Source organism: Xiphophorus couchianus, chromosome 7, assembly GCF_001444195.1.
Source record: "Xiphophorus couchianus chromosome 7, X_couchianus-1.0, whole genome shotgun sequence".
NCBI lineage: Eukaryota > Metazoa > Chordata > Actinopteri > Cyprinodontiformes > Poeciliidae > Xiphophorus > Xiphophorus couchianus.
In genome coordinates, this window is record NC_040234.1 from 569,467 (window position 1) to 596,358 (window position 26,892).

Below are 26,892 nucleotides of genomic sequence, written 5' to 3' on the forward strand. Positions count from 1 at the left end.
TGGAGGTAGCGATGAAGAGTCTCGGGGGCTGCCTGAAAGCGGCGGCAAAGAGTCTCGGGGGCCGCATGGAGGCGGCGACGATAAGTCTCGGGGGCCGCCCAGAGGCTGCGGTGATGAGGAATACTAAGAGGCAGGGTCTCAGGAGGAGTACTAAGAGGGGGGGTCTCGGGAGGAAAGACGGAACTAGGGAGCTCTGGAGGAACACTGGGAAGCTCTTGAGGAACACTGGGAAGCTCTGGTAGAGCAGAGAACCCACTAACTGGGGCCGAGAACTCACTAACTGGGGCCGAGAACCCACTAACTGGGGCCTAGAACCCACTAACTGGGGCGGGAAAGGCCACTAACCGTGCCGCCTGTTGGCCCGGAGCCAGGCTGGCCGCCTGGAATCCCATCACCACGGGAACAATGGCTGGAGCAGTCTCATAAGCGGGGACTGGAGACTCGGGAAAGCCGGCAGGAGAGCCGGCAGACGCTGGAGCGGGAGCAGCGACGAGAGGCGGAAGATCCGGAGCAGCGACGAGAGGCAGAAGATCCGGAGAAGCGATGAGAGGTGGAAGATCCGGAGCAGCGACAGGCGGAAGATCCTCAGCTGCGGCGAGAGGCGGAAGATCCGCTGCTGCGCCGAGAGGCAGAAGATCCGCTGCTGCGCCAAGAGGCGGAAGATCCACTGCTGCGGGCTCTGGGAGTGCTGGACCTGGAGTTGACGGAGCTGGGGTGGTGGAGCGGATGGAGGGAATGTTCGGCTTCAGAGGCAGAGGGTCGCCAGCCATGACGGCTCACGCTCCCACTCTGCCTCCCTCTGCAATTCCACCAACCCCGGGTGCGGAAAGCGTGGAACCCAGAAGTCCAGCAGCAGTCCCAAGCGAATGGCAAAACCGAGCCGTCTGCAGGTGGCGTAGGGTTTGGCCATGGCCTCGACATATTCCTTGATCGTTTCCGTGAGTTCCTTTAAATCCTCTGGGTCCATGATGTAAGCAAAAAAGCACGCCTCACCGTACTTTCTGGCCGGGTCCTTCTGTCAAGAAGTGCGGTGTAGAGGTGGTGAGGCAGATGCTGTAGACCCAGGATACGATCAATAAATGATTTTAATAATGAATGTCCAGAATAACACAGTCCAACATGGTCCAAACAACGGTCAGCACAGCCGAGCGGAAGCCAGCGCTCGACGCTGGTAGCAACCGTTTACACGACGGACGAGACGACGGACTGGGTACACAGACGACAGAGTCTAGAATCCAAATGAGACGAGGATCCGACAAAGACACAGACACTCAGGTGACACTAAATACACAGGAGGAAATCATGGAACGAGAAACACCTGGGAACTAATCAAAGGGAGACAGGACAACACGGAGACACAGATACACAGGAAACTCAAAATAAACACACAGAAAAACACAGATCACGACAGTACCCCCCCTCAAGGGTGGCTCCAAGACGCCCAAAAACAAACAAAAAAAACAAAACAAGGGTGGGCGGAGGGGAGCCGGACAAGAGGCCAGAGTCCAAAACAAAAAACAACCCATTAGGGTGGGTAGCAACACAGGGAGGGAGTCAAGAGTCCAAAAAAAAAATAAAAAAAACAACCCACCAGGGTGGGCGGAAGCACAGGAGGCGGAACCCACGGGGAAGGTCAGGCGGCCGTCCGCAGCGCTGGAGGTAGCGATGAAGAGTCTCGGGGGCTGCCTGAAAGCGGTGGCAAAGAGTCTCGGGGGCCGCATGGAGGCGGCGACGATAAGTCTCGGGGGCCGCCCAGAGGCTGCGGTGATGAGGAATACTAAGAGGCAGGGTCTCAGGAGGAGTACTAAGAGGGGGGGTCTCGGGAGGAAAGACGGAACTAGGGAGCTCTGGAGGAACACTGGGAAGCTCTTGAGGAACACTAGGAAGCTCTGGTAGAGCAGAGAACCCACTAACTGGGGCCGAGAACTCACTAACTGGGGCCGAGAACCCACTAACTGGGGCCTAGAACCCACTAACTGGGGCGGGAAAGGCCACTAACCGTGCCGCCTGTTGGCCCGGAGCCAGGCTGGCCGCCTGGAATCCCATCACCACGGGAACAATGGCTGGAGCAGTCTCATAAGCGGGGACTGGAGACTCGGGAAAGCCGGCAGGAGAGCCGGCAGACGCTGGAGCGGGAGCAGCGACGAGAGGCGGAAGATCCGGAGCAGCGACGAGAGGCGGAAGATCCGGAGCAGCGACGAGAGGCGGAAGATCCAGAGAAGCGATGAGAGGTGGAAGATCCGGAGCAGCGACAGGCGGAAGATCCTCAGCTGCGGCGAGAGGCGGAAGATCCGCTGCTGCGCCGAGAGGCAGAAGATCCGCTGCTGCGCCAAGAGGCGGAAGATCCACTGCTGCGGGCTCTGGGAGTGCTGGACCTGGAGTTGACGGAGCTGGGGTGGTGGAGCGGATGGAGGGAATGTTCGGCTTCAGAGGCAGAGGGTCGCCAGCCATGACGGCTCACGCTCCCACTCTGCCTCCCTCTGCAATTCCACCAACCCCGGGTGCGGAAAGCGTGGAACCCAGAAGTCCAGCAGCAGTCCCAAGCGAATGGCAAAACCGAGCCGTCTGCAGGTGGCGTAGGGTTTGGCCATGGCCTCGACATATTCCTTGATCGTTTCCGTGAGTTCCTTTAAATCCTCTGGGTCCATGATGTAAGCAAAAAAGCACGCCTCACCGTACTTTCTGGCCGGGTCCTTCTGTCAAGAAGTGCGGTGTAGAGGTGGTGAGGCAGACGCTGTAGACCCAGGATACGATAAATAAATTATTTTAATAATGACTGTCCAGAATAACACAGTCCAACATGGTCCAAACAACGGGCAGCACGGCCGAGCGGAAGCCAAAACACAATCACGACAGATGGAGCTTGAATGCCACTTTCGCAGTTGGAATCTGCAGCTGGTTGGGGTCCTTGAGAACGACCAGGAGAACATCAGAAACAAAGTGATGACATAAATGTGGCAGACGGAATCGACATCATTCACAGGCTTGGGAAAAGTGATCACAGCAAGAAGACATTATCCAGTTTCTGTCTCGTATGGTGAGAGACGCCCTCTGAAGAGCCGCCAAGAAGTCCAAGTTCCTGTCGGAAAACAACATGTGCTTCACAGAGGACCTGACAGTGGAAGACCAGGAGAAACGACGCCTATTCTGGCCATCAGTACAGGAGGCGAGGGCGCAGGGCAAAACGGCCTATTACACCTCTGGACGAGCCTTCATCAACGGTAATGAGATCTTCCCTCCCTCTGCCACATGACGCTCCACCTGCTGGTTTCAAGTTCATACCGATCCTGTTGGGTTTACAGTTTGTTGTTCTGTTATATTAAGTTCTCTGTCATTAACAGGAATTGTTGTTAGAATATAGCCAATAGTCATATGGCTCATTCATTGTCAATATCTTCTATTTGCGGAGTATGAGTGCTAACTCGTTTTTTCATAGCGTAATTTGCTATCCCACTGATATTGTTCTTTATTGTTCTCTATTGAGGATTTGTTCTTTTGTTCATGTGTCTCTCGTTTCAGAGAAAACTGCTGGGGTTTTGATACTAAAAGATACATTTCCAGGGAAGGTAGTGAATTACTACAGGGACCCCAAGGGGCATCTCATTGTTATGGTTCTTGCTTCTCACAGACTATTATAATAATAACCAACATATATGGCTACAACTCTCATTCAGACACGAGGGAGCTTTTTGAGTTATGGGATGAAAAAGTTTCTTCTTGGTTATCAAAATTTCCTGAAGCCATTCTAATTTTCGGTGGTGATTTCAATTTGGTTTATGTCAGGAATCGGGGTGTTTGGGGTTTCCTTGTTGCATCTAGGTTTGTCCACCAGGAGGCATCAATACTCTTTGTTTTCCCTGGGAGAGCCTGTTGCGGCTCAGCTCACCTGAACCCAATTACCTCATCCTACCGGGAGTACAAGAGGAGATGACCGCCAGCACCTCTTCGCTTGAGTGTTAGCCAGTTACGGGTGTTTTTTCCTGTGACGCTCAAGATCCTCCACAAGACGATCTCTACTGGTGATTTCTGGAAACATCCTCCTCGCGATGCCGCGGGTCTTACCCGCTGGTTGCCCGAGTCCCACTCTCACTTCCTCCGTCGATCTCAAGTGGTCCTGGATTCCTTCCCTGCTGGTGGTCCTCGCTCTTCGGTCTTCTGGTGCGCCCGCTCTTACCTGTCCGTCCTCCTCCACGTCTACCCACCTCCGTGCAGATCCGCTACGGCTGTAGCCTCTTCCCCCTGGAACACGGACTGTCAGCCTACGTAAGCCCCGACTCCTCAGTCGAACCCCTTCCCTGGATTGGCCGTCTACCTCACAAGTAAGAATAGCCCTGGTCCGTTGATCACTTCCGTTTCCCATTTTTCCCTGAACTCATCATCTCCTTTGACTGTTTTGTGGTGAGCCGACTGTTCCGTGAGTCCATCCTGAGGATTTCTCCCCTCTATTCCTCATTATCCACCCTTGTTATAATAAACATCTTTAACTGATTCTATGATCTCCTATAGTGTTCTGCATGTGGGCTAAGACGGTTAACTCCACCATGATATTTTATGATAATAATATTGATAGATACCCTCCTAACAACTCTAACTCATCCAATGGCTACCTGAAAGACTCTATGGATAAATTTGATGTCTTAGACTTTTTTAGGAAAAAATTTCCTACACATAAATTATTTACATGGAGTACCAAAGACCTTTCTAAAAAGTCCTGTATTGACTTCTGGCTGGTATCAAAGCAAGTCGATTCTGCTGCTGTTAATATTGATACACACCCTGCTCCTTTCTCTGATCATAAATTAATCACGTTAAGCCTTTCACTCTTGACGTCTGGCATTCCTAGAGCTGTCTAGGAATACTAGACAGCTCTAGTAGTCTGTCTAGCAGATAAGGTCTTCTCTGAAGACTGAACAACGGTCTTCTCTCTTAAGAGGATGTTACTGAAACAAAGAGATCCCTCATTAATGACAAGATTGTATCCCTCGGATCATTTTGTTCCAATTTTTTACAACAACCTCTACTCTGAATACTCAGATGAAAAAGCTTCTTTACTGATTGATTCTATTAAACATTGTAAAGTTATATCTGAGACTGATAACAAAATGTGTGATGCTAACCTCACTCTACAGGAAGCAGAAGAGGCTATTTTAAGTCTTAAAAACAACAAATCACCAGGTACTGATGGGCTGTCAAGTAAGCTTTATAAGAAATTTGTAAAAGAACCCTTTATTCTCAGCATTTTTTCAGAAAGTATTGGTTGTGGAGAATTGCCTCCTACTTTAACACCAGGCCTTATTACTTTGATCCCAAAGTCTGGCAAAGACAAGTTACTCATTGACAACTGGAGACCTATTTGTTTACTGAACAACGACTATAAAGTTTTTGCTGTTATTTTGGCCAGAAGAATTAAACAAACCCTCAGTTCTATTATTGATGAATCTCAATTAGGCTTCATGTCCCACAGACGCATCACAAACAACCTAAGGCTTATGCTGGATCTATTAATAAATGATATCAGCTTTATTTTGTTTTTAGACTTCTATAAGGCTTTTGAATCTCTAGAGCATGGTTTTATGTATTGGGCCAAATTAAATTTGGTTTCAGGCAATATTTTATCAAATCTATTCAGACTCTTTACAAGAAAGGTAAGTGCTGTATTAAGCTGAAGCATGGCACCTGTCCCAGATTTCCAGTACCCAGAGGAGTGAGACAGGGCTGCCCTGTTTCCCCTTATTTATTCCTGATCGCAGCCCAACTTCTTGCAACATTTATTCTGGAAAACAATATCCGTGGTATCTCAGTTGCTGATAGAGAAATTTGTATTAGTCAAATTGCTGATGACACGACACTGTTTCTGAGAGATGCTGACCAAATTCCTGTTATTAAGCTCATCCAAACTTTCTCTGATGTTTCAGGCCACATACTTAATTTAAACAAATGTGAATTGCTTCCCATATCATCTTGTAGCAAATCCCATCTTTACAACATTTCTGTTAAAACACAAGTTCCATATATTGGTGTAATTATCACAAAAGATTGTAGGGTCAAACCCTACAATTGATAAAACCAAAAAGAAATTAAACCACTGGCTTTAAAGAGATTTATATTTACAAGGAAGAATACTGTTATCTAAAGCTGGAGGAATATCCAGGTTAACTTATGATGCACTAAATGCATTAAATGTCAATACTGCTACCTGTAAAACTATTGGTAAAAAAAATAAAACACATTACATCAAAGACTCTGTGCTCCGAAACCCTGTAGACTCAGGTGGTTTAAACTTTTTAGATTTCTCATCTTTAAATCACACATTTAAAATCAATTGGATCTGAATTTTTTTATTGAACCCTGACTCTTTGTGGAATTTTATCCCTAATTATATTTTCTCCAAACTTGGTGGCCTTTCATTTTTACTTAAGTCTAACTATAACATAGAAAAACTTCCCCTAAAACTAGCCAATTATCACGAACAGATGCTCCTTGCTTGGTCCCTAATTTATAAACATCCTTTCTCCCCTCACACGTCTCATCTGGAATAACCGGAATATTCTTTACAAAAATCAATCTCTGTTTTTCCCTAACTGGTTTAATAATAATATTAGTTTTGTAAAACAATTATTTAACTCTGACGGGTACCTAAAGTCTTACTCTGAATTTTTATCCCAGTTCCCCCCAGAGAATTTGCTATTGTTATGGACGCTGTTCCTAAAGAAGTTCTCATGCTCTTTAAGGGCCATCTTCATTCTGGGGAGGACAGAGCTGCAGACATACATTGTTCTGTTTTTGAATCTGCTGTGGGTAAAATTTGTTTCTCCTTTAAACCTTCTACTACAAACAGGAATATAAGATCCTTATTTCAGATGGACATTGCTACTACACCTTATGTGACCCACTACTGGAGACAGTTTGTTTCTGATATTAAATGGACAACGGTTTGGACTCTGCCCTTCAAATACTTCATTATGAACAAACCTCGTGATGTGTGCTTCAAACTTCTCCACCGGTGCTACCCTGCAAAACAAAACCTGCACCAGGATATAGACTGTAGCTGGACAATAAGACAACAGTCCGCTTATTCTGGAAATACCCCTTCACTGTCTCTTTCTGGAAAGACTTTGCTTGTTTATTATATTCAATCTCATAATTTTTCACTTATATACACAGATGTACTTTTTGGTTTCTACAATGTCTGTCTTGCTAATAAGAATCATCCATCCATCCATCCATCCATCCATCTTCTTCCGCTTATCCGAGGTCGGGTCGCGGGGGTAGCAGCTTCAGAAGGGAGGCCCAGACTTCCCTCTCCCCGGCCACTTCTTCCAGCTCTTCCGGGGGTATCCCGAGGCGTTCCCAGGCCAGCCGAGAGACATAGTCTCTCCAGCGTGTCCTGGGTCTTCCCCGGGGCCTCCTCCCGGTGGGACGTGCCTGGAACACCTCACCAGGGAGGCGTCCAGGAGGCATCCTGACCAGATGCCCAAGCCACCTCAACTGGCTCCTCTCGATGTGATAAGAATCAATAAGAATCAATTCTATGTAATTCGGCTATTAAGTCTAGTTAAATTTCATATTCATACATGCAAATTTTCTGGCAAAAAGCCTCTATTTTATCTGTTTTTATCTGAATTATAACACTATGTAGTAACTATACAGACCTCTACCGACTCTTGAAGCCCTAAAATTCTTTAACTGTGTTCCCTGAAACACTGTCTTGTCTCCGTTTGTGATCCTTTTATTATACTTTCTATTGTTTTTATTCCTTGTAACTTCTGGCATCTTTTTTTCTTTTTTTTTTAGTTTTCCCCTGTTCTATACATTGCATTTTATTGTATTCTATTCCATTCTATGTATTGTATATGCCAAAGAAATGCATATTGTATATGCAGATCTAACTGCTAGCCGCCATCGGATCTAACTGCTAGCCGCCGTCGTCAACCAGCACCTTTGCCTGCTAGCCAGTGGCCCTACATGCTAGCTGTCATCTCCGCTTGGTAACACCATCTCAGTTTGTTACATTGTAAAATTTCCTGAACTCTAAGAAGAAGTGAAGGCAGGACATGACATTTGGTCAGATAAGTATAATAATGAGACTCTTTCTGATATTGTTCTTAGGTGTTTACACCTTTGAAAATGCGCCAAAGTCTTCTGTGGACTTGTATAATAACTCAGCCCACTCCTTCAAGAATTATTCCTGGTCCATGACCCTCGATCAGACAATTTGGACTCCTTCAGATTTTATTACTCACTGGTACTACTTTAATCAAATGCCAATAGATAACCTAGTTCATCGAATGTGCTTGTCTGTCTTAAGAAACTGTTTTATGTTAAATGAATCTTCTCTTATACATCTTACTCAGAACAGGAGTAATGACTTGGTATCAAATGTAAATGGTCAATGGAAAAGACTTATTCTACTTTTACTCTAACTATCGGGTAATGTGCAACCAAATCCAGGTCCAGTTTTCAATATCTTTGATACACCAGCAGAATTCAAAACCAGATCAGGGCTTGGTATATTACATATTAACTCTCGCAGTCTATTGCCTAAGATAGACCTGGTTAAAATCTGGATTGAAACAACCAATACGGACATTTTAGTTTTGACGGAAACATGGTTAAATAAATCCATTACAAATAAAGATATTTCCTTAGAAGGTTACGATGTTTTTCGTTGTGATCGCCTCAAGAAAGGTGGTGGTGTTGCCATCTATGTAAAAAACAATTTTCATGTCACACTGCTATCTTCTCTATCCATTCCAAAACAATTTGAGTTTCTAGCCTTGAAAACTGAATTCACTAAGGCTCAGAATATCACAGTTATAGGGTGTTATCGACCACCTTCTGCAGGCTGTGATGTACTTCCTAATTTGTACAAATATTTAGCTGACCTAAATAACAATGAATTTGTTTTATTAGGAGATCTAAATCTAGATTCGTTGACAGCATCTTCAGATAGCTTAAAAACTATCTGTGATTCTTTAAATATCACCCAGTTAATTAACTACCCCACCTGACCTAATAACAAATGTCCTCTAAAATCATCTCTCCTAGACTTAATTATGATAAACGCTCCGCATAAATATACGGGGATAGGAGTATTTGCAAATTACCTTAGTGATCATTGTGCAGTAGGTACAGTTAGAAATCTTAAGTTACTAAAACCCAAGCCACGTATCTTGTTCAAAAGAGATCTAAAACACTTAAATGAACAAGCTTTTGTTCATGATTTGCTACTTTTCAACTGGAATAGGGTCTCTCTTTTTGATAATGTAAACCTTGCCTGGCAGTATTTTTAAGAGTTTTCAAGACTAATAAATAAACATGCTCCTAAACGTAAAATTAGGGTGAAGGGGAGAAATAATCCTTGGTTTTTACCAGCTATTGGGACTCTGCTTAAACAAAGAGATGCAGCCTAGGCTAGGGCAAGAAAAAACAATGCTGAGGAGAGCTGGCTTTGGTTTAGGAAATTGAGGAATAAATGTACCTCATTAATCAAGAAAGCTAAGTCAGACTATTTCCTTGCCGAAATGACAAAAGATTTAAATGATCCAAAGAAATTTTGGAAATCAGTTAAATCAGCTACTGAGCAAGCACCACTGAGTGACTTTCCAAATTTTGTTTGGAAAAAAAGTAAAATGGTGTCTGATAAATTTGAAATTTGAAATTATTTTAAAATTATTTCTGTAGGATCTCTATTTGATGATTTAAATTCATTTACCCAAAATGTAAATACTGATGAACTGTTTTTGAATAATGAGTGTAACTCCACCAGTTTTAACTTTTCCCCTATTTGTAAAGCTGAGGTTCTCAGAGAACTGAAAAACATAGACACCAGAAAATCAGCGGGGCCAGATAATCTGGATCCTTTTTTTCTAAAGTTGGCTGCAGAGTTTATAGCAGAGCCATTATCTCATATTTTTAATCTAAGTCTAATCTCTAATAAAATCCCTAGTGCATGGAAATCAGCATTTGTTTTGCCTCTATTCAAAGGTGGGGAATCATCACAGGTAAACAATTACAGACCAATCTCTAAACTATGTATCGTAGCAAAAATTTTTAAAAAATTAGTTGCAAATCAATTGAAGAATTTTTTAGATTCTAATTGTGTTTTACAAAATGTTCAGTCTGGTTTTAGAAAAAAACATAGCACTGTTACTGCCACGTTAAAGGTTTGTAATGATCTTATCCAGGCTCTTGATAACAAAAAACATTGTGTTGCTTTGTTTATTGATTTATCAAAGGCATTTGACACAGTAAATCACAAGCTTTTAATTGAAATTCTACACAGGATTGGGCTCTCACATCAAGCTACCATGTGGGTAGCTGATTATTTGTCAAACAGAACCCAGAGAGTTCAATTCTCTGGTGTCACTTCTTCTATTCTCACTATTTTAAATGGCGTACCTCAAGGCTCAGTTCTGGGTCTGCTTTTATTCTCTATTTATATAAATAACTTGCGTGACAATCTGTCAAATGCTTTTTACCATTTTTATGCTGACGATTTAATAATATACTGCTATTCTGCATCACTATCGCAGGCAATACAGTATTTGCAGTCTGCTTTTAATGTAGTTCAAACACGTTTACAAACTCTGAAGTTGGTTTTGAATGTGGACAAGACAAAAGCAATGGTTTTCTCACATGCTAGAAAACTACCAGAAACTTCCCTATTGCTTACCACTGCTGTAGGAGCACAAATCGAGTTTGTCAGTAATTATACATATCTTGGTTTTATTCTAGATAATGAACTCTCTTTTAAAAATCACATAGCAAATCTACTAGGGACATTGAAAATGAAAATTGGGTTTTATTATCGAAATGGATCTTGTTTTACACTCAAAGCTACAAGAAAATTGGTAGCAGCAACATTCCTGCCACTTTTGGATTATGGAGATGTTTTATATATGAATACTTTGACCAAATGTCTTCAATCATTAAATACTGTGTATCATTGCACTTTAAGATTTATAACCAGTAGTAGACGTTTGACACATCATTGTGATTTGTACGCAAAAGCTGATTGGCTCCTTTAAGTGTAAGGAGAAACAATCATTTAATGATCCTGATGTATAAATCTTTACTCAGTCTAACCCCAGCATATTTATCCACTCTCCTACATAGAACTGTCAGTTCTCGTTCTCTTCGCTCCAATAACATTATTCTTCTGCATGTCCCACACTTTCAAACTGAAAAAGGGAAGCAGGCATTCAGTGTTTTGCCCCCACAACGTGGAATCAGTTGCAGTCTGAACTTAAGATGTCGGAAATGATTTCACTGGACTTATTTCGAGCAGTTCTTAAAGATAGGCAATAACATTCTATGAATCAGTGTCATTGTTTTTAAATTGTTTTTATTGTTTTATACTTGTGCATATGTATTAATTGTTTTTAAATGTTAGGTATATATTTTTCTTCCCCCAATAGCCCTATTATGAAAAAAATAAAATAAAATTCACACAAGTATCAGAGAACAATAAGGAAAAAAGAGAACAAGAAAAGAAGCTTTGTTATAACAAGAACTCAAAGAAATAAGGGATTGGAAGAAATGTATTCCCTTGGTATTTTTTTATTTCATATTTCTTTTGTTTTACTTCTTTTAATATGTTTTTTCAAAATAGCTCTATTTTATTTGGAGAATTGTTTAGTTCATCATTGAAGTAGTTATCTGATACACAGCCTGGCCAAAAATAAAGTCGCCACCAAAAAATGGTCACACTCTAATATTTTGTTGGACCGCCTTTAGCTTTGATTACAGAACGCATTTGCTGTGGCATTGTTTCAGTAAGCTTCTGCAATGTCACAAGATTTATTTCCATCCAGTGTTGCATTAATCTTTCACCAAGATCTTGTATTAATGATGGGAGAGTCTGAACACTGTGCAAAGCCTTCTCCAGCACATCCCAAAGATTCTCAATGGGGTTAAGGTCTGGACTCTGTGGTGGCCAATCCATGTGTGAAAAAGATGTCTCATGCTCCCTGAACCACTCTTTCACAATGTGAGCCCCATGAATCCTGGCATTGTCATCTTGGAATATGCCCGTTCCATTTGGGAAGACAAAATCCATTGATGGAATAACCTGGTCATTCAGTATATTCAGGTAGTCAGCTGACCTCATTCTTTGGGCACACAATGTTGCTGAACCTAGACCTGACCAACTGCAGCAACCCCAGATCATAGCACTGCCCCCACAGGCTTGTACAGTAGGCACTAGGCATCACTTCACCTGCCTCTCTTCTTACCCTGATGCGCCCATCACTCTGGAACAGGGTAAATCTGGACTCATCAGACTACATGACCCTCTTCCATTCCTCCAGAGTCCAATCTTTATGCTCCCTAGCAAACTGAAGCCTTTTTTTCTGGTTAGCCTTACTGATTAGAGGTTTTCTTACGGCTACACAGCTGTTCAATCCCAACCCCTTGAGTTCCCTTCGCATTGTGCGTGTGGAAATGCTTTTGCGTTCACAATTAAACATACTCCTGAGTTCTGCTGTTGTTTTTCTTCGATTTGATTTGACCAAACGTTTAAGTAATCGCCGATCACGATCATTCAGGATTTTTTTCCGACCACATTTCTTCCTGGAAGACGATGGTTCCCCACCATCCTTCCAGTTTTTAATGATGCGTTGGACAGTTCTTAACCCAATTCTAGTAGTTTCTGCAATCTCCTTAGATGTTTTCTCTGCTTGATGCATGCCAATGATTTGACCCTTCTTAAACAGACTAACGTCTTTTCCACGACCACAGGATGTGTCTTTTGCCATGGTTGTTTAAGAAATGAGGAGTTACTCATTGCATCAGCTGGGGTTAAATAACTTGTTGCCAGCTGAAAGATAATCGCCTATGCAGTACTTATCCAATAGGAGGCTTGTACCTATTTGCTTAGTTAAATCCAGGTGGCGACTTTTTTTTTGGCCAGGCAGTGTATGTTTTTGTCTTGTTTTATTGTAATAAACCTGTCAGATTACTGCAAACCATTCAATTTCAATCTATGGTTCTCAGGAGCAACCTGAGAACTTAAGGTCTTACCTGAGGTCTTATTTATCAATCACAATATTTAGAACAAGCTCAACATAAAATTTTTCAAGCTGCTGTTGACCTTCTACCACTCATCCATAGAGCGTGCTGACATACCGCATCACAGTACAGTATAGCAGCTGTTCTGTTACAGACAGGGTGAGGCTCCAGAGGACCGTAAAGGCAGCTTAGAGGATCATTGGCTGTCTTCCTCTTCCTTCTTTGGTGGACATTTAAATTGAACTACTTAGAGAATTCTCAAAGTGTTGGAAAATGAACACTCATGATTTATGTAACTGATATAGATATAGTACCAAATTGTCTCTCTCTCTCTGGAAAGAGTGAAGCCCTAGTTAAATTGTTGTAATTATTCTATAAGTACTGCAATAATTATGCTTGCTTTTAGCAGCCAAACAGCACTAATGTCCATAAGATAACATCTGTTTTGTATTATATGAAGTTCCTCATGTTTTGGTCTTTAAGGATGGGGAAACATAGAAGCAAAAAATCAGACAACTTATTTGAGTTCCATGCTATTTTTAAATGAACATCTCTTTGCTACATACAGTTGAAAAATTCTTGAGAGGAATGAAAAAGGAGACAACAGAAGTCACATTATTAGGTTGTCTCTAAATCTAAAGATTTAGATTCAGACAACCTAATTTGCATCTCTAAGATCACTCTGTCAAACGTCATGGAAAAAATGCAAAACCTTATCTTCTGCAGGCACGAAATCTACAGTTTCTACAAATCCAATGTTTTATCTTCACATATAAGCAACAGGTAGAGGTTCATTTGCTTGACAATCACACAAATTCATGTTCCTGTGCACAAAGTTGTAAAGGTTAAGCAGAAGTGCTGATGGTTCACTTCTGGGAAACTTCATTCCACTGGGGTTCTGAAACAAAAAACACAGCTCTGTCATTGAAATTATTTAACACCAACATCTTTTTTAAAATTAACTTATCTTCAACAATAGATGCAGAAATATAAATTTCAAAATCTTCAAACTACAGCCATCTACAGTAGTTACAGTAGTATAATCTGAAAATCCAACTATAAATGTGTGAAGGCGACAAAAAAACCCATGTTAAGAAATAATTTCAGAAGCGCTATGGGGACATAGGGCAAAGCATGACCCACATATGGAGGCCTTAGTCCTCGTGGCAGAAGTCATAGGTTAGAATCCCGGCCTGGGATATATATATATATATATATATATATATATATATATATATATATATATATATATATATATATATATATATATGTGTTGTATCTCGTCAATCTCGTCAATATATATATATTGATATACAACGCAAATGCTACGGCAAAAAGGAGGAACCTGGATGTCAGAACTGTGGGGACTTAACTACAAGTCCCCACCCAGTCAGGGGATGCACGGCCCCATTGAGCGAATCAGAGCTGAACGAGACAGCTGCTGACCTGAGAGAGAAAATCATGACCCGAATGACAACCAGACCTCCTTGGCGCCAATTACAACGGCTGAGTGAAGTACCATCAGAAAGCCTCATTGAGAATGTGAATACAGCATTGAGAACGATCCCTACCAACACCATAACAGAAACCTATGAGCTGATCTACAACTCAGCATCAGTGATCCTTGAGATACTTGGCTATAAGAGCAGCCATGAGACCCAATACCCACCGTCGAAAAGACGGTTAGAGGCTAAAATCAAGGTAACAAGGAGGGAAGTGAGCCAACTGTCAGAGCTCCATAAGGGTACAATGAAAAGACCAGTACCCAGAAAGTACAGGCAGATGCCCATACCTGAAGCACTCGAAACTGCCAAACAGAGGCTCCAAGCCTTGGCCAGCCGCCTAAAGAGATACACAAGGGAGAATGAATCCAGAAGGATTAACCGGCTCTTCTCCACTCAACCAGCTAAGGTGTACTCTCAATGGCAGGGTAATAACAACAGAGTAGACCCACCAAGGCTGGAGACTGAACAATACTGGAAAGGCATATGGGAAAGGGAGGCGTCCCACAACAGCAATGCACAGTGGTTGATCTCTCTACGAGAGGACCATAGTAACCTCCCTGAGCAAGCCTTGGTAACCATCACTGTAACAGATGTCCAAGAAAGAGTCTCAGGTATGAAAAACTGGACAGCACCAGGGCCTGACATGATCCATGCCTACTGGCTAAAGAAACGCATTGCCCTCCATGAGCGACTGGCGGGCCAAATGAACCAGCTGCTACAAAGTGGGACCCACCCTGAATGGTTAACTGAAGGGCGGACAATCCTAATCCAGAAGGATCCATCAAAGGGTCCAGTCCCACCCAACTACCGACCAATAACCTGCCTCTCCACAACATGGAAGCTCATGTCAGGCATCATAGCGGCCAAGATAAGCAAACACATGGATAAACACATGAGCACGGCACAGAAAGGTATCGGTGTAAATAGCAGAGGAGCCAAACACCAACTCCTCGTAGACCGCACAGTTGCCCGAGACTGCAAAACCCGACACACCAACCTGTGCATGGCTTGGATTGATTACAAGAAAGCCTATGACTCAATGCCGCATACTTGGATCATTGAATGCTTAGAGATGTATAACATCAACAGGACTCTGAGAGCCTTCATTGCAAACTCGATGAGGCTGTGGAAAACCACCCTTGAAGCCAACTGCAAACCACTTGCACAAGTGTCCATCAAATGTGGCATATACCAAGGAGATGCTCTGTCCCCGCTACTGTTCTGCATAGGCCTGAACCCCCTCAGCCAAATTATCAACAAGACTGGCTACGGATACCGACTCAAAAATGGGGCCAACATCAGTCACCTTCTCTACATGGATGACATCAAGCTGTATGCCAAGAGTGAGTGAGACATCAACTCACTGATCCACACCACCAGGATCTACAGCACGGACATTGGGATGTCATTCGGACTAGAGAAGTGTGGTCGGCTGATCACCAAGAGGGGGAAGGTCATCCGCACAGAAGGGGTCTCACTCCCAGAAGGAACAATAGCAGACATAGAGGACAGCTACAAGTACCTAGGTATACCACAAGCAAATGGCAACCTCGATGAGGTCACAAGGAAAGGAGCCACAGCTAAATACCTCCAACGAATAAGGCAAGTCCTGAGAAGCCAGCTCAATGGCAAGAACAAAATCCGTGCGATAAACAGCTAGTAATCAGATACCCTGCTGGAATAATTAGCTGGCCAAAGGAGGAGATAAAAGCCACGGATATTAAGACTAGAAAACTACTAACAATGCATGGAGGGTTCCATCCCAAATCCAGCACCCTGAGACTGTACACGAGCCGCAAGGAAGGAGGCAGAGGACTAGTGAGTGTGAGAACCACAGTCCAGGACGAAACAACTAAGATCCATAAATACATCAGGGACAAAGCCTCAACAGACAATGTGCTCAGTGAATATCTCAGACAACAGGGAACGGAGGTTGAGGTGCCAGAGATACCATCATGGGAGGACAAGCCCCTACATGGGATGTACCACCAGCAAATAACCCAAGTGGCTGATATCAGTAAATCCTACCAATGGCTGGAAAAAGCTGGACTCAAGGACAGCACAGAGGCCCTCATCCTGGCCGCCCAGGAACAGGCCCTAAACACCAGAGCAATAGAGGCCCAGATATACTACACCAGACAAGACCCAAGGTGTAGATTGTGCAAGGAGGCCCCTGAGACAGTCCAGCACATGACAGCAGGGTGCAAGATACTGGCAGGGAAAGCGTACATGGAACGACATAACCAAGTTGCAGGCATAGTGTACAGAAACATCTGTGCAGAATATGGACTGGAAACCCCGAGATCAAAGTGGGAAACACCCCCAAAGGTGGCGGAGAACGCCAGAGCTAAGATCCTGTGGGACTTCCAGATCCAGACAGACAAAATGGTAATGGCGAACCAACCAGACATTGTCGTAGTGGATAAACAACAGAGGAAAGCCGTTGTGTTAGATGTAGCAATACCAAGCGACTGCAACATCAGGAAAAAGGAGCACGAGAAACTAGAGAAATACCAGGGCCTCAGGGAGGAACTGGAGAGGGCCTGGAAGGTGAAGACCACAGTGGTGCCTGTGGTCATCGGGGCCCTCGGGGCAGTCACCCCCAAACTGGACCAATGGCTACAACAGATCCCAGGAACAACATCAGACATCTCAGTCCAAAAATGTGCAGTCCTTGGCACAGCCAAGATACTGCGCAGAACCCTCAAGCTCCCAGGCCTCTGGTAGAGGACCCGAGCTCAGAGGATAAGAACCACCCGCGGTGGGTGAGAAGGGAATTTTTTTAATTTTTTTTATATATATAGTATATGTGTGTGTGTGTACATACAGTGTATCACAAAAGTGACAACACCCATCACATTTCTGCAGATATTCAAGTATATCTTTTCATGGGACAATACTGACAAAATGACACTTTAACACAGTGAAAAGTAATCTGTGTGCAGCTTCTATAACAGTATAAATTAATTCTTCCATCAAAATAACAGGCGACATTTCCCGTATTCTCAAAACCAAAGCTTGACAGGTATGGGGCAAGGTGATAATTCATCAATTAAACTAACTGAAGATGAATACATAAACTAAAAGCTGGATCATAGACAATTTTTATAAGCATATTTGTGAGCCTGCCTCTTTATTATTAATTGGAATAGAATTTCAGATCTTTGTATAACTTTTCTTCAGGTTAACTTAGAAAGTGAGCTATTATTGTTACAGGTTAATTTCCTAAACTACAAAACTAACTGTTAGGGATGCTCAAAAATGAAAAATTGGACTGCTATTGATATCCGATAGTAACACTAGTGTTCTGCCACATTTACCAATATTTTATTTTATTTATCCAATTACTCGATTAATTGTAAGAATAATTGATAGATTATTCGATTACTAAAATATTTGTTTACAACAGCCCTACATCTCACACATGCTCACTCAATCCAAGCACTGGCTCTGTGTTTGTGCTTTCAACTTGACAAAGTTTATGCCCACAAGTCATTTTTATTCAATCTGAAATCTGTTTCTTGAAAATACTGCATTTGCTTGAATAAATAAATAATCACAACCACAAAATCAAGAGACTGCATCTTGTGGTAGGATTTAGGAAAATAAAAGGCTTAATAAAATGCCAGAATTGTGCATTCTAAGAATATTTAAGCATAGATACGCTTATAATTTTCCATTTAAGGTGATAATTCTTTATAATGTTTGTTTTAAGATCCTCTGGCTGGTTACTTCATTAGGATTTGACGGGAGTGCACATAATTGATATTTTAATTGTATTATTTTGTGTTTTCCTTTTTTAAGACTGTTTAATTCATGTCTACGTATTATCAATATTGTCTTGCAATAACATAATTGCCAAGTAATCTTTCAAATTTTCTGTCAAATTATAACACTTCTTAAAACAAAAACACAGTGGGCTGCTGGTGGACTGCCCTAGCGTCTCTACCACTGGGCTTAGCAAATTTTCTAGGGGAAACCCTGTGTCAGTAAACTGATAATGGGTCATCACTGGGTTTTGCAGCAGGCAAGTGATCCAAACTGTAAAAGGGACCTCAACCTTCTTTCATGGCTATCTGAGTTTAAGAGTGAAGAGCATACCAAGGACTTACTTCTAAGACCTAGTGAGATTCTGCAAAGGGAAAAGTGTCAAAGATTTCTCTGCATGCTCCAAACTGATGAAATGTCATATAAGTTTAAGTGCTCTCTGGCTGGTATAAGAGGGTTGCGAAAAATATGAATAACAGCAGTCCTAATAAATGTACCACATAAGGTTGCTTCCCGTCCTGTAAAATACGGAATCGTCTCATATTTGGCTGTTAAATGTTGCGTCCCATACTGAACTGATATGGGACGTGATTTGTTCTGTATTTCTATAAATGTCCAATAGACATGCCTATCACATACATATCAACACTAAGTGTAACAATAATTAAAGCTGCAAGCAGTCTCCAACGGCCCTTGTAGCTCAGAACCTCTCTGACCTTATTGTGACTGCGGGTGGTCCAGAAACGCCACCCGCTCACCACTGTCGACACTCTTGCTCAGTTCCTGCACCCGTCTGCTAGGCAATATGCATTGCTGTGTTCGGCAGTGCTTCCTGATGATGCACAAAAAATCTGGGGCAGATCGGCTGATATAGAATAGAATAGAATAGAATAGAATAGAATAGAATAGAATAGAATAGAATTACTTTATTCATCCCAGCAGGGAAATTACCTCACAGTTAGTGAGGAGGTATAGCTGGATTAACCTAGCTGTTAACCTAGTGGAGTCAAATTACAATTTAATGCTATTAGGCTCTTTAGAGATTTACAAAAGTTAATCATAAGTTTGGTGCAAATCGGATTTGTTTATGATTTAGAGACAACTGTTTGCTTAGGACCAGGGATTGAAATTTGCCATTTGGCCACGCCCACACAGTTCAGTCAGCAGCAGCCAGCCAGTGTTGACAGAATTCATCATCATGTCATTTATGTCACTTGGCACAGGATGAAACCTATACAAGTCAAAGAGTAAAAGTAAGACATCCAGAAAAAAATACAGGTGACTTCCTGTTCAAAGTGAGCAAGCTAAGGTGATGTGTAAATGTAATGAGGGCCGGTCTGTAATGAGACAGAGAAAGTCTGAACACGGGAATAGAGCAGCAGCCAGAGAATTTAACATGAACGAATCAGTGGTGCAGAAGTGGATATATATTGTGATTGCACTAATGATTGATTTACCGTAACAGTATCAGACTGTTTTTTACGTGTTTATTGAATCGAGGAAAAGTTCCCCTCCACTATATGTTATACCTTGCTGTTGTTAAAAGATAAACTGTGTCACGAAAATCCCACGACACTTACTTTACCTCGGGGAAAATAATAAAACAGTTGTTTATTCATTTTGGGAATGAACAGAGTTTTCAGAACGCTGGTTTATAATCTATTAATAAAGTTTGACTGACCTATCTGAATATTTTGTTGACATTCCCTTTAGCGCAGTTCCATCTAATGGATGCATAACGTAACCCCAGCCTCTACTGGAGCGTCTATTCTATACGCCTTATAATGTGGTGCGCCTTATATATGAAAAAAGTTTTAAAATAGGCCATTCATTGAAGGTGCGCCTTATAATGTGGTGTTAACTTTTACCAAATACTTTTACACCTACTCAATTAAAGTTTAAGTAAATCTACTTAAGTAAAAATGTGTTGCAGGTATGTTACTCTGATTGGAGTACAATTCTGGGGTATTGTAACCAACCTCTATGTACGTATAAACTATTGTTCTGTGAATCACTGTTTTTTTTAACACACACTGCCATAAAATATTGTCTATCACTTCAGCGGCCTTCCCACCCCATGAGAAGGGGTGGGAAGGCCGCTGTAGTACTCTACTACTACTAGTAGAGTGGCCAACTCTACTACATGAAAGTAGGGTGACATGGGCTATGGTGGGTGTCCCATATTTTAATTTCTGAAAGGTGGCAACCCTGGTAGCACAGGCTGATTCTGGAATGTTGTTTTATAAATGGGGCTTCTTTCTCCACTGCACTAATGTACTTGATAATATATTGTGTTTTTCAAAATGAGTTTTTAGTGTGAGATTATACTACTGCAATAAATGACAAATTCATTTAAAGGATTTTAACATATTTTCACTGGGATTGTCAAAAACTTTCCATCTGTACTAAATACCAAATACCCAATTGTTAACTTACCTGTAAATTTGAAATTAGGAAAACTGGTTAGGTCTCCACCACCATAAAGTCTCTGTAGCTTTGCTATCTCCTCTTCCAAAACTTTTTGATACTGTGAGCCAGCATCAACCAGACCACCAGCTGCTCTGTTTTAGAACAGGTGAAAAACCAATTAGTCAGCACCTCATTAGATCTTTTGCACAAAAGAGTATCATAACACAGAAATGTTGATGCTTACTGGGAATTTGTTGAATATTCTCGTATAGAGTCCAAGAATAGCCTCTGCACTGGGTCCATATGAGCTGAATGTCACAAAAAGACAACAAATTAAATATTACTCACATAAGATTTTAGGTACAGCAAAAAAGGCAGTTTTGTAGACTTTTATCCAATACTTGATAATGCATTTTGATTTATTGAATCCATTATGCAGCTTATTTGAAGATTAGATGGTAGCTAGCTGAAGAAGAGAGACTTTAGAAAAGTGCATAAAAACAGATGCTTATAGGCCCAATTCATGTTCCAGAGAACTACCTTCTTGCCACTTTTAGATGCATCCCTTCTCCAAAACACTTGAATCAAATGACTAAATGCATTCATCAGCAGTCATTCAGGCCTTCAAACACCTACTGGAGGATTGTAGTAATGGCAACATCTGAAAGATGCACACGTCATATTAAAAAAAAAGAAAGAAAACTGAACAAAAGCGCTGCAGCTTCTGTTAGCACAACTGTACAGACCTTAAATAGGTTTTAAATGATGCAAAAAGGAGGACTTTGAAAATCACATTAGCAAATATTTAAATTTATATTTAAACATACAGTACAGACCAAAAGTTTGGACACACCTTTTAATTCAATGAGTTTCCTTTATTTTCATGACTATTGACATTGTAGATTCACACTGAAGGCATCAAAACTATGAATAACACATGTGGAAATATGCACTGAACAAAAAAGTGTAAAACAACTGAAAATACCCCTTATATTCTAGTTTCTTCAAAGTAGCAACCTTTTGCTGTGATTACTGCTTTGCACACACTCTGCATTTTCTTGATGAGTGTGAGGGACCAGACTCAAACAAGGACAAAAAAATGTTCAAAGTAGCAAAAATTCAATTTAATTATTCCAAAATAGCAAACAAAACATAAAGATTTAATGCAAAAATAAGTCAAAGAATAAATAACAATTTTGGGCCCAATTTAACTGAGGTCAACTGAATTCTAACTGAACACAAACAAAACTGACCTGCCAACAAAGAACAAAAGGCTGCTTAAATAGGGGTGGAGTAACCTAAATCTACCACATGAGGGAGGCACGACGTAACAAAAGAACAAATAAATACAAAATTAACTAAAGCATTCTATGAAATAAATAAAGCAAAACTAACTCTTACTTAGCAGAAACAATAAGTGAATATTTAAGTGACAAAATTAACTAAATAAAAACAACTTGAAACAAGTCTTCCCCCTTCAGTCTTTCAAAAACAAATGGTATGCTCCAGGTTTCCTCCTCCAGCTGGTTTATCTCAGCAGCACCTCAAACAAAAGAGAAGTGTAAATAAACCATTCAGACAGACATTAAATAAAGTGTGCACCCATTAGAAAATATATGTCTAAATGAAATAACTAACTTAAACGTATAAACTGTAATGTAATATAAAGAAAAAATACTAACACGATGTGGTGGTGGGAGGAGCATCCACCACAATGAACTTCAAGAGGTCGTCACCTGAAATGGTTTTCACTTCATAGGTGTGCCCTGTCAGGTTAATAAGTGGGATTTCTTGTCTTATAAATAGTCATGAAAATAAAGAAAACCCATTGAATTAGAAGGTGTGTCCAAACATTTGGTCTGTACTGTATGTGCTAGCTGTCGCCAAGGTTTCGCTCCAGGTTTCCAGAAATTAAAGCGTTAAGAAATGACGCGGTCATCAGTGGCTGTTATAAATTAAAAAACAAAAAAAAAAACAGTTGACTGGAGAAACTGTGCAGTTTTTCTCTTTTGTGGAAACTCGCTGCGCTCACGCGGTGCAAACATTTCAGCAGTTCATTTGATTCAGGTGTTGGAGAAGGGGCAAATTTAAAAGCTGCAAGATGAAAGCTCTTGAAGATTGGACTTGGGCTCCTCTGATATATAGGTTATGGAAGATTTCAATTTACATTAGCATTGATTTTAACTGTACAGATAGGTGACAAATATTGCAAAATCTGGATAGAATTTCTGAAAAGCAGTTGCCAATGGATCTCTGCATTTTCAGAGCTAGAGAACATGGAGAAAGGGTACTTTCTTTTCTTATTTAGGAATTAAAGGAGCAGTTCCGTATACTTGAGCAAAGTTCATGCCACATTAATATGTGGCATGATTGTGTTGTGCGCACAAGTTGGTATGCACAACATACCAACTTGTGCATAAAATATGGTGCTGCACATTTTTTTGCGACCAAGCCTTGTATAAAGCAGCCCTTTGTACTACACAATGCTTCGTACAGAGGGTCTGGACTTATGTGAAAGGAGTTGAAGAAAAAAATCACATTTAAATTTACATGTAAATAAAGTGCATAAGTCAGACATGTCAGGGCTATTATACCATATTTCCATGCAATTTGAAAATAAGACATAAAAAGCAACAGGTGAGTATATTTAGTAAAGTCTGAAGTACTGAAAGGTGTAAACGGCTGGAAAACAATGACTTTCATATTTTCAATTGTTAGTTTAAATTAACAACATTTTTGACCGGGGATGAAACTATGAATCTTTACATCAAAGTTTTTATATAAATATAAATATTTGCATATCTTTTAGGAACATAAAAATGTTTTAATAATTTTCTAAAGGAAGAATATAAATTTAGAAGGACAAACCAAAGTAACACATTTTCTAAGGGCACAGAAATTAATAACATAAAATTGACACTTTTCATTAGTGCAAACCCATGCATCACAAGAGACTCTCAACTGTGTAAAACATGTGACAACAAAGTGAATTAATGCTGCATTTCATTTGAACTCAGATGGGTCTGACTTCTGATTCATTAAATCAACTTCCAGAGTATCCAAATTTGGGATTTGACTTGAAAATACTAAAGTTTCACTTAAATCCTAATCCATCATGACTGCATCACACATAGTTCCAGCAGTAAAGCATTTATTTGCACTTCTGTCAGTCATCTCATTAAATCGCTTTCATAAACTATATAGAAGTGATTTCTATAAACTATATAGAAATCACTTGGCTAAATGTTTGGATGGAATAAGCACATGTCAGTTGTTAATCTGGGTAACAGTAATTACTTTTTTTTTTCCCACCCAACTTGCAACATGTTGGGAGTGACATCATTCCCCAGTGAAGATAAATGAAAAGCAGCATAGAAGAAGATTTGGGTAAAATAAGACAGACAACAGGGTAAGATATGAGAAGGAGCAGAACTAAAAGCAATAGTTACTTGTTGCAGGAATTCACCAAGTAACACTTAGAAAGACCATTAGGACACATTCTCTGAGAGGCTAAGAAGAAAAAGGTGCCTGGTCATATAGCATTTTTCTGTAGAAATACAGGTTCCACAGAAGAAAACAGAAGGATTGTAGGGGAGGGGGAAGTTGTAGTGTGTACCCTGTGATGGTCCAACTGTTTCAGCAGGGGAATCCATCTGTAGCTCTTCTTCAGCAGCCTTGGAAAGGACCCAGGCAGGGTTCACAAGATCCTCAGAGCCAGGAACTACATCTGTAGCATCAGTAATTTCTGCCACAGGCTCCAGCACCACCTCTGCTTCAGGCCCTGGCATGGACTCTGCAGGGTCCGGTTCTGAAGGAGTTGCTTCTGCCACAGGCTCAGGGACTGCTTTTGCCACAGGCTCCGGGGATGCTTGAAGGTCTGCAGTTAGAGTTTCAGGGACCCCACCTGACACAGTTGTCAGTGTCACTTCCATTGCAAGTTTTGGAGATGGCTCTGTGGGAGCTGCTTCCACCACAGGCTCCAGGGACGCCTCCTCGGGGGCTGCTTCCACCACATGTTCCAGTGAGACCTCCACAGGAGCCACTTTCACCACAGGCTCCAGTGACACCTCCTCGGGGGGTGCTTCTGTCAAAGGCTCCAGTAATGCCTCCGCATGAGCCCCTTCCACCACAGACTTTAGTGACCCTTCTGCAGGAAGTGTTTCTTCCACAGGCTCCATGGATCCCTTATTTGGCACAGCTTCATGAACTAGGTTCAGGGCCCCATCTACCAGCACAAATGGATCAGGAGCCGATTCTACAGAGGCAGGAGCAGGATGCATAGGGATTTGTGGCACATCAACTGCAGGCTCAGCAGCCACTTTGGAGGCCTCTAAAATTAGGGCATCTTCTCCTGGAAAATCTTCAGGAAAAACTTCAACAATAGATTCAGCAGTTGTTATTTTGGAGGGTACTTTTTTAACAAAGGATGTTGTCACTGGTTGAATTGTTATGTCATAAGTGGTTGCAATAGTTTCAGCTGAAGCAGCAGGGGACGTGCGCTTTGTTGCTACAGAAGCTATGGCTTCCTGTGCAGCTTCAGTTACTGCAGAAGCAGTTGGAGAAACTTCTTTCTTAGGGAAGTTGCATGGCTTGTGTTGAACAAGTTTTTCTATGTTGAAGTATGTTTTAGGCTTGTTTTTGTCTAGAATGAGGGACGTTGAGCAAACAAAATACATTATTTTTTGCATATGATCGGTCATCAAAACGTCTAATACAAGTATGGAATGTAAAAAATATTATACTAGCATATGGGAAAGAGAAAGGTTTAAAGAAAACATAGCCCTTTTAGTCTTATAGGATGTATGAATGAATTTGTGCACTGGTCATCGTCAAAAAATGTTCAGTGGAAACCACACAAACAGATCAAGGAAAAACAAATAATATGAACTGTGGCACAATGATCACTGACATAATAATAATAACACTTATAATAACAATAAGTGTTATTAATATACTAATTAATAACAATTAATTATTATTATTATTATTATCAGTGTTGTATAAAGTACTGAAATCTCAGAGTCAAGTAAAAGTACAAGTACCTCTCTAAAATATGACTTTGGTAAAAGTCGAAGTCACTGACTGAAATGTTACTTGAGTAAAAGTCTTAAAGTATCTGAAACTTCTTGTACTTAAGTATGGAAATTACTGTAAAAATGGATGTACTCAAGTAATGTAATGAAAAGTACAAGTAAAAAGTAAAACAAGGCAAATGCAGTTTGAATGACATTTTTTATATTTTGGTAAACTTGTCAAATACACTTAAAATAATGTACCCAACCAAGTGCAGGCAAAATTAAACCTCCTAATAGATATACCTGCAGGCATCATTTAGTTAAGAAAATGAGGTGCTTTACCTATAGCACAAGGTTAACTTAACCTGCTTTACAACTGAACCAGCTTCTTAGTATACCCTCCAGGACAGAAAATACAAAGTTTTTGTAAGCCTCAAGTTTTCCCTTCAAGTAAGGTCAGTGCTGAAAATGAGAAAAATAAATAGTACAGAAAATGCGGCCAACATGAAGAAAAAGAGCTGTTACGATTACTCTACCTCACAAATCAGTGAATCAGTCAATGCTACAGTCAATAGGTGGTGCACACAACTGGTCATTATGCAAAAGAAAAAAAGAATTGGGAGGGAAATGCAGCTTATTGGCATCTGTAAACCTGGTTTTGAACTTGCATGCCTTTCCTATGTTCGTTAAATTTAGTCTAAATTGCTATCGCTATGGCTTCTGTCCCCCCTTGAACAGAGGAGTCTAGGTAGCCTGCTACAGTCAGCATTAGGCCTAAGCTAAATACACCACGTATGGAACTGAAACAATGCCAAACAAAGTTCATTTATGGTCAAGATTTCACAATACAGTAGTGTCTAGTGACCAAGCTATAGTTACTGAAACAGGAGGATTATAACCATTTCATAAGACGTTACCTCGATGTGTTTCTTCAAGTTGGACGGGGAGTTTTTGTAAGATAGAATTTCCATGTGACTGCTACTGATTGCGAGACTTGCTTTGTGTTTAATGGGAGAAGCGAAACAGGTGTATCCTAATTAAAAGTAAAGAAATCAAGAAATGGCAAAAAATGTGGAATGAAGATAAGAAAGGAAGAAGATTACATGAAGTACAAAAGTCAGTTCAAATTCGAAGCATTAATGAAAGAAACAGAAGAGAAGAAATAATAATTAGTAGATTAAGAG

General features: G+C 41.1%; 1 protein-coding gene across 5 annotated transcripts in view; it reads right to left on the minus strand.

The window, feature by feature from the left end:
• Window positions 1–12,919: 12,919 nt before the first annotated feature.
• LOC114148168 (calphotin-like) overlaps window positions 12,920–26,892 on the minus strand; it is a 35,662-nt gene continuing 21,689 nt past the window's right edge. The window contains exons 4-8 of one of the 5 annotated variants that reach the window (XR_003596228.1): window positions 24,310–25,335; window positions 20,938–21,001; window positions 20,721–20,845; window positions 19,001–19,149; window positions 12,920–13,909 (exon numbers count right to left, since the gene is read on the minus strand). Coding sequence is in view for 4 of the 5 variants with exons in the window: in XM_028023214.1 (XP_027879015.1) it covers window positions 14,708–14,853; window positions 20,721–20,845; window positions 20,938–21,001; window positions 24,310–25,335 (1,361 nt within the window). In the remaining variant the exon portion in view is untranslated. Of the gene's footprint in view, window positions 13,910–14,321; window positions 14,854–19,000; window positions 19,150–20,720; window positions 20,846–20,937; window positions 21,002–24,309; window positions 25,336–26,892 lie in introns of those variants that run through there. The other 4 variants (XM_028023215.1, XM_028023216.1, XM_028023217.1 and 1 more) reach the window with 4 other exon arrangements.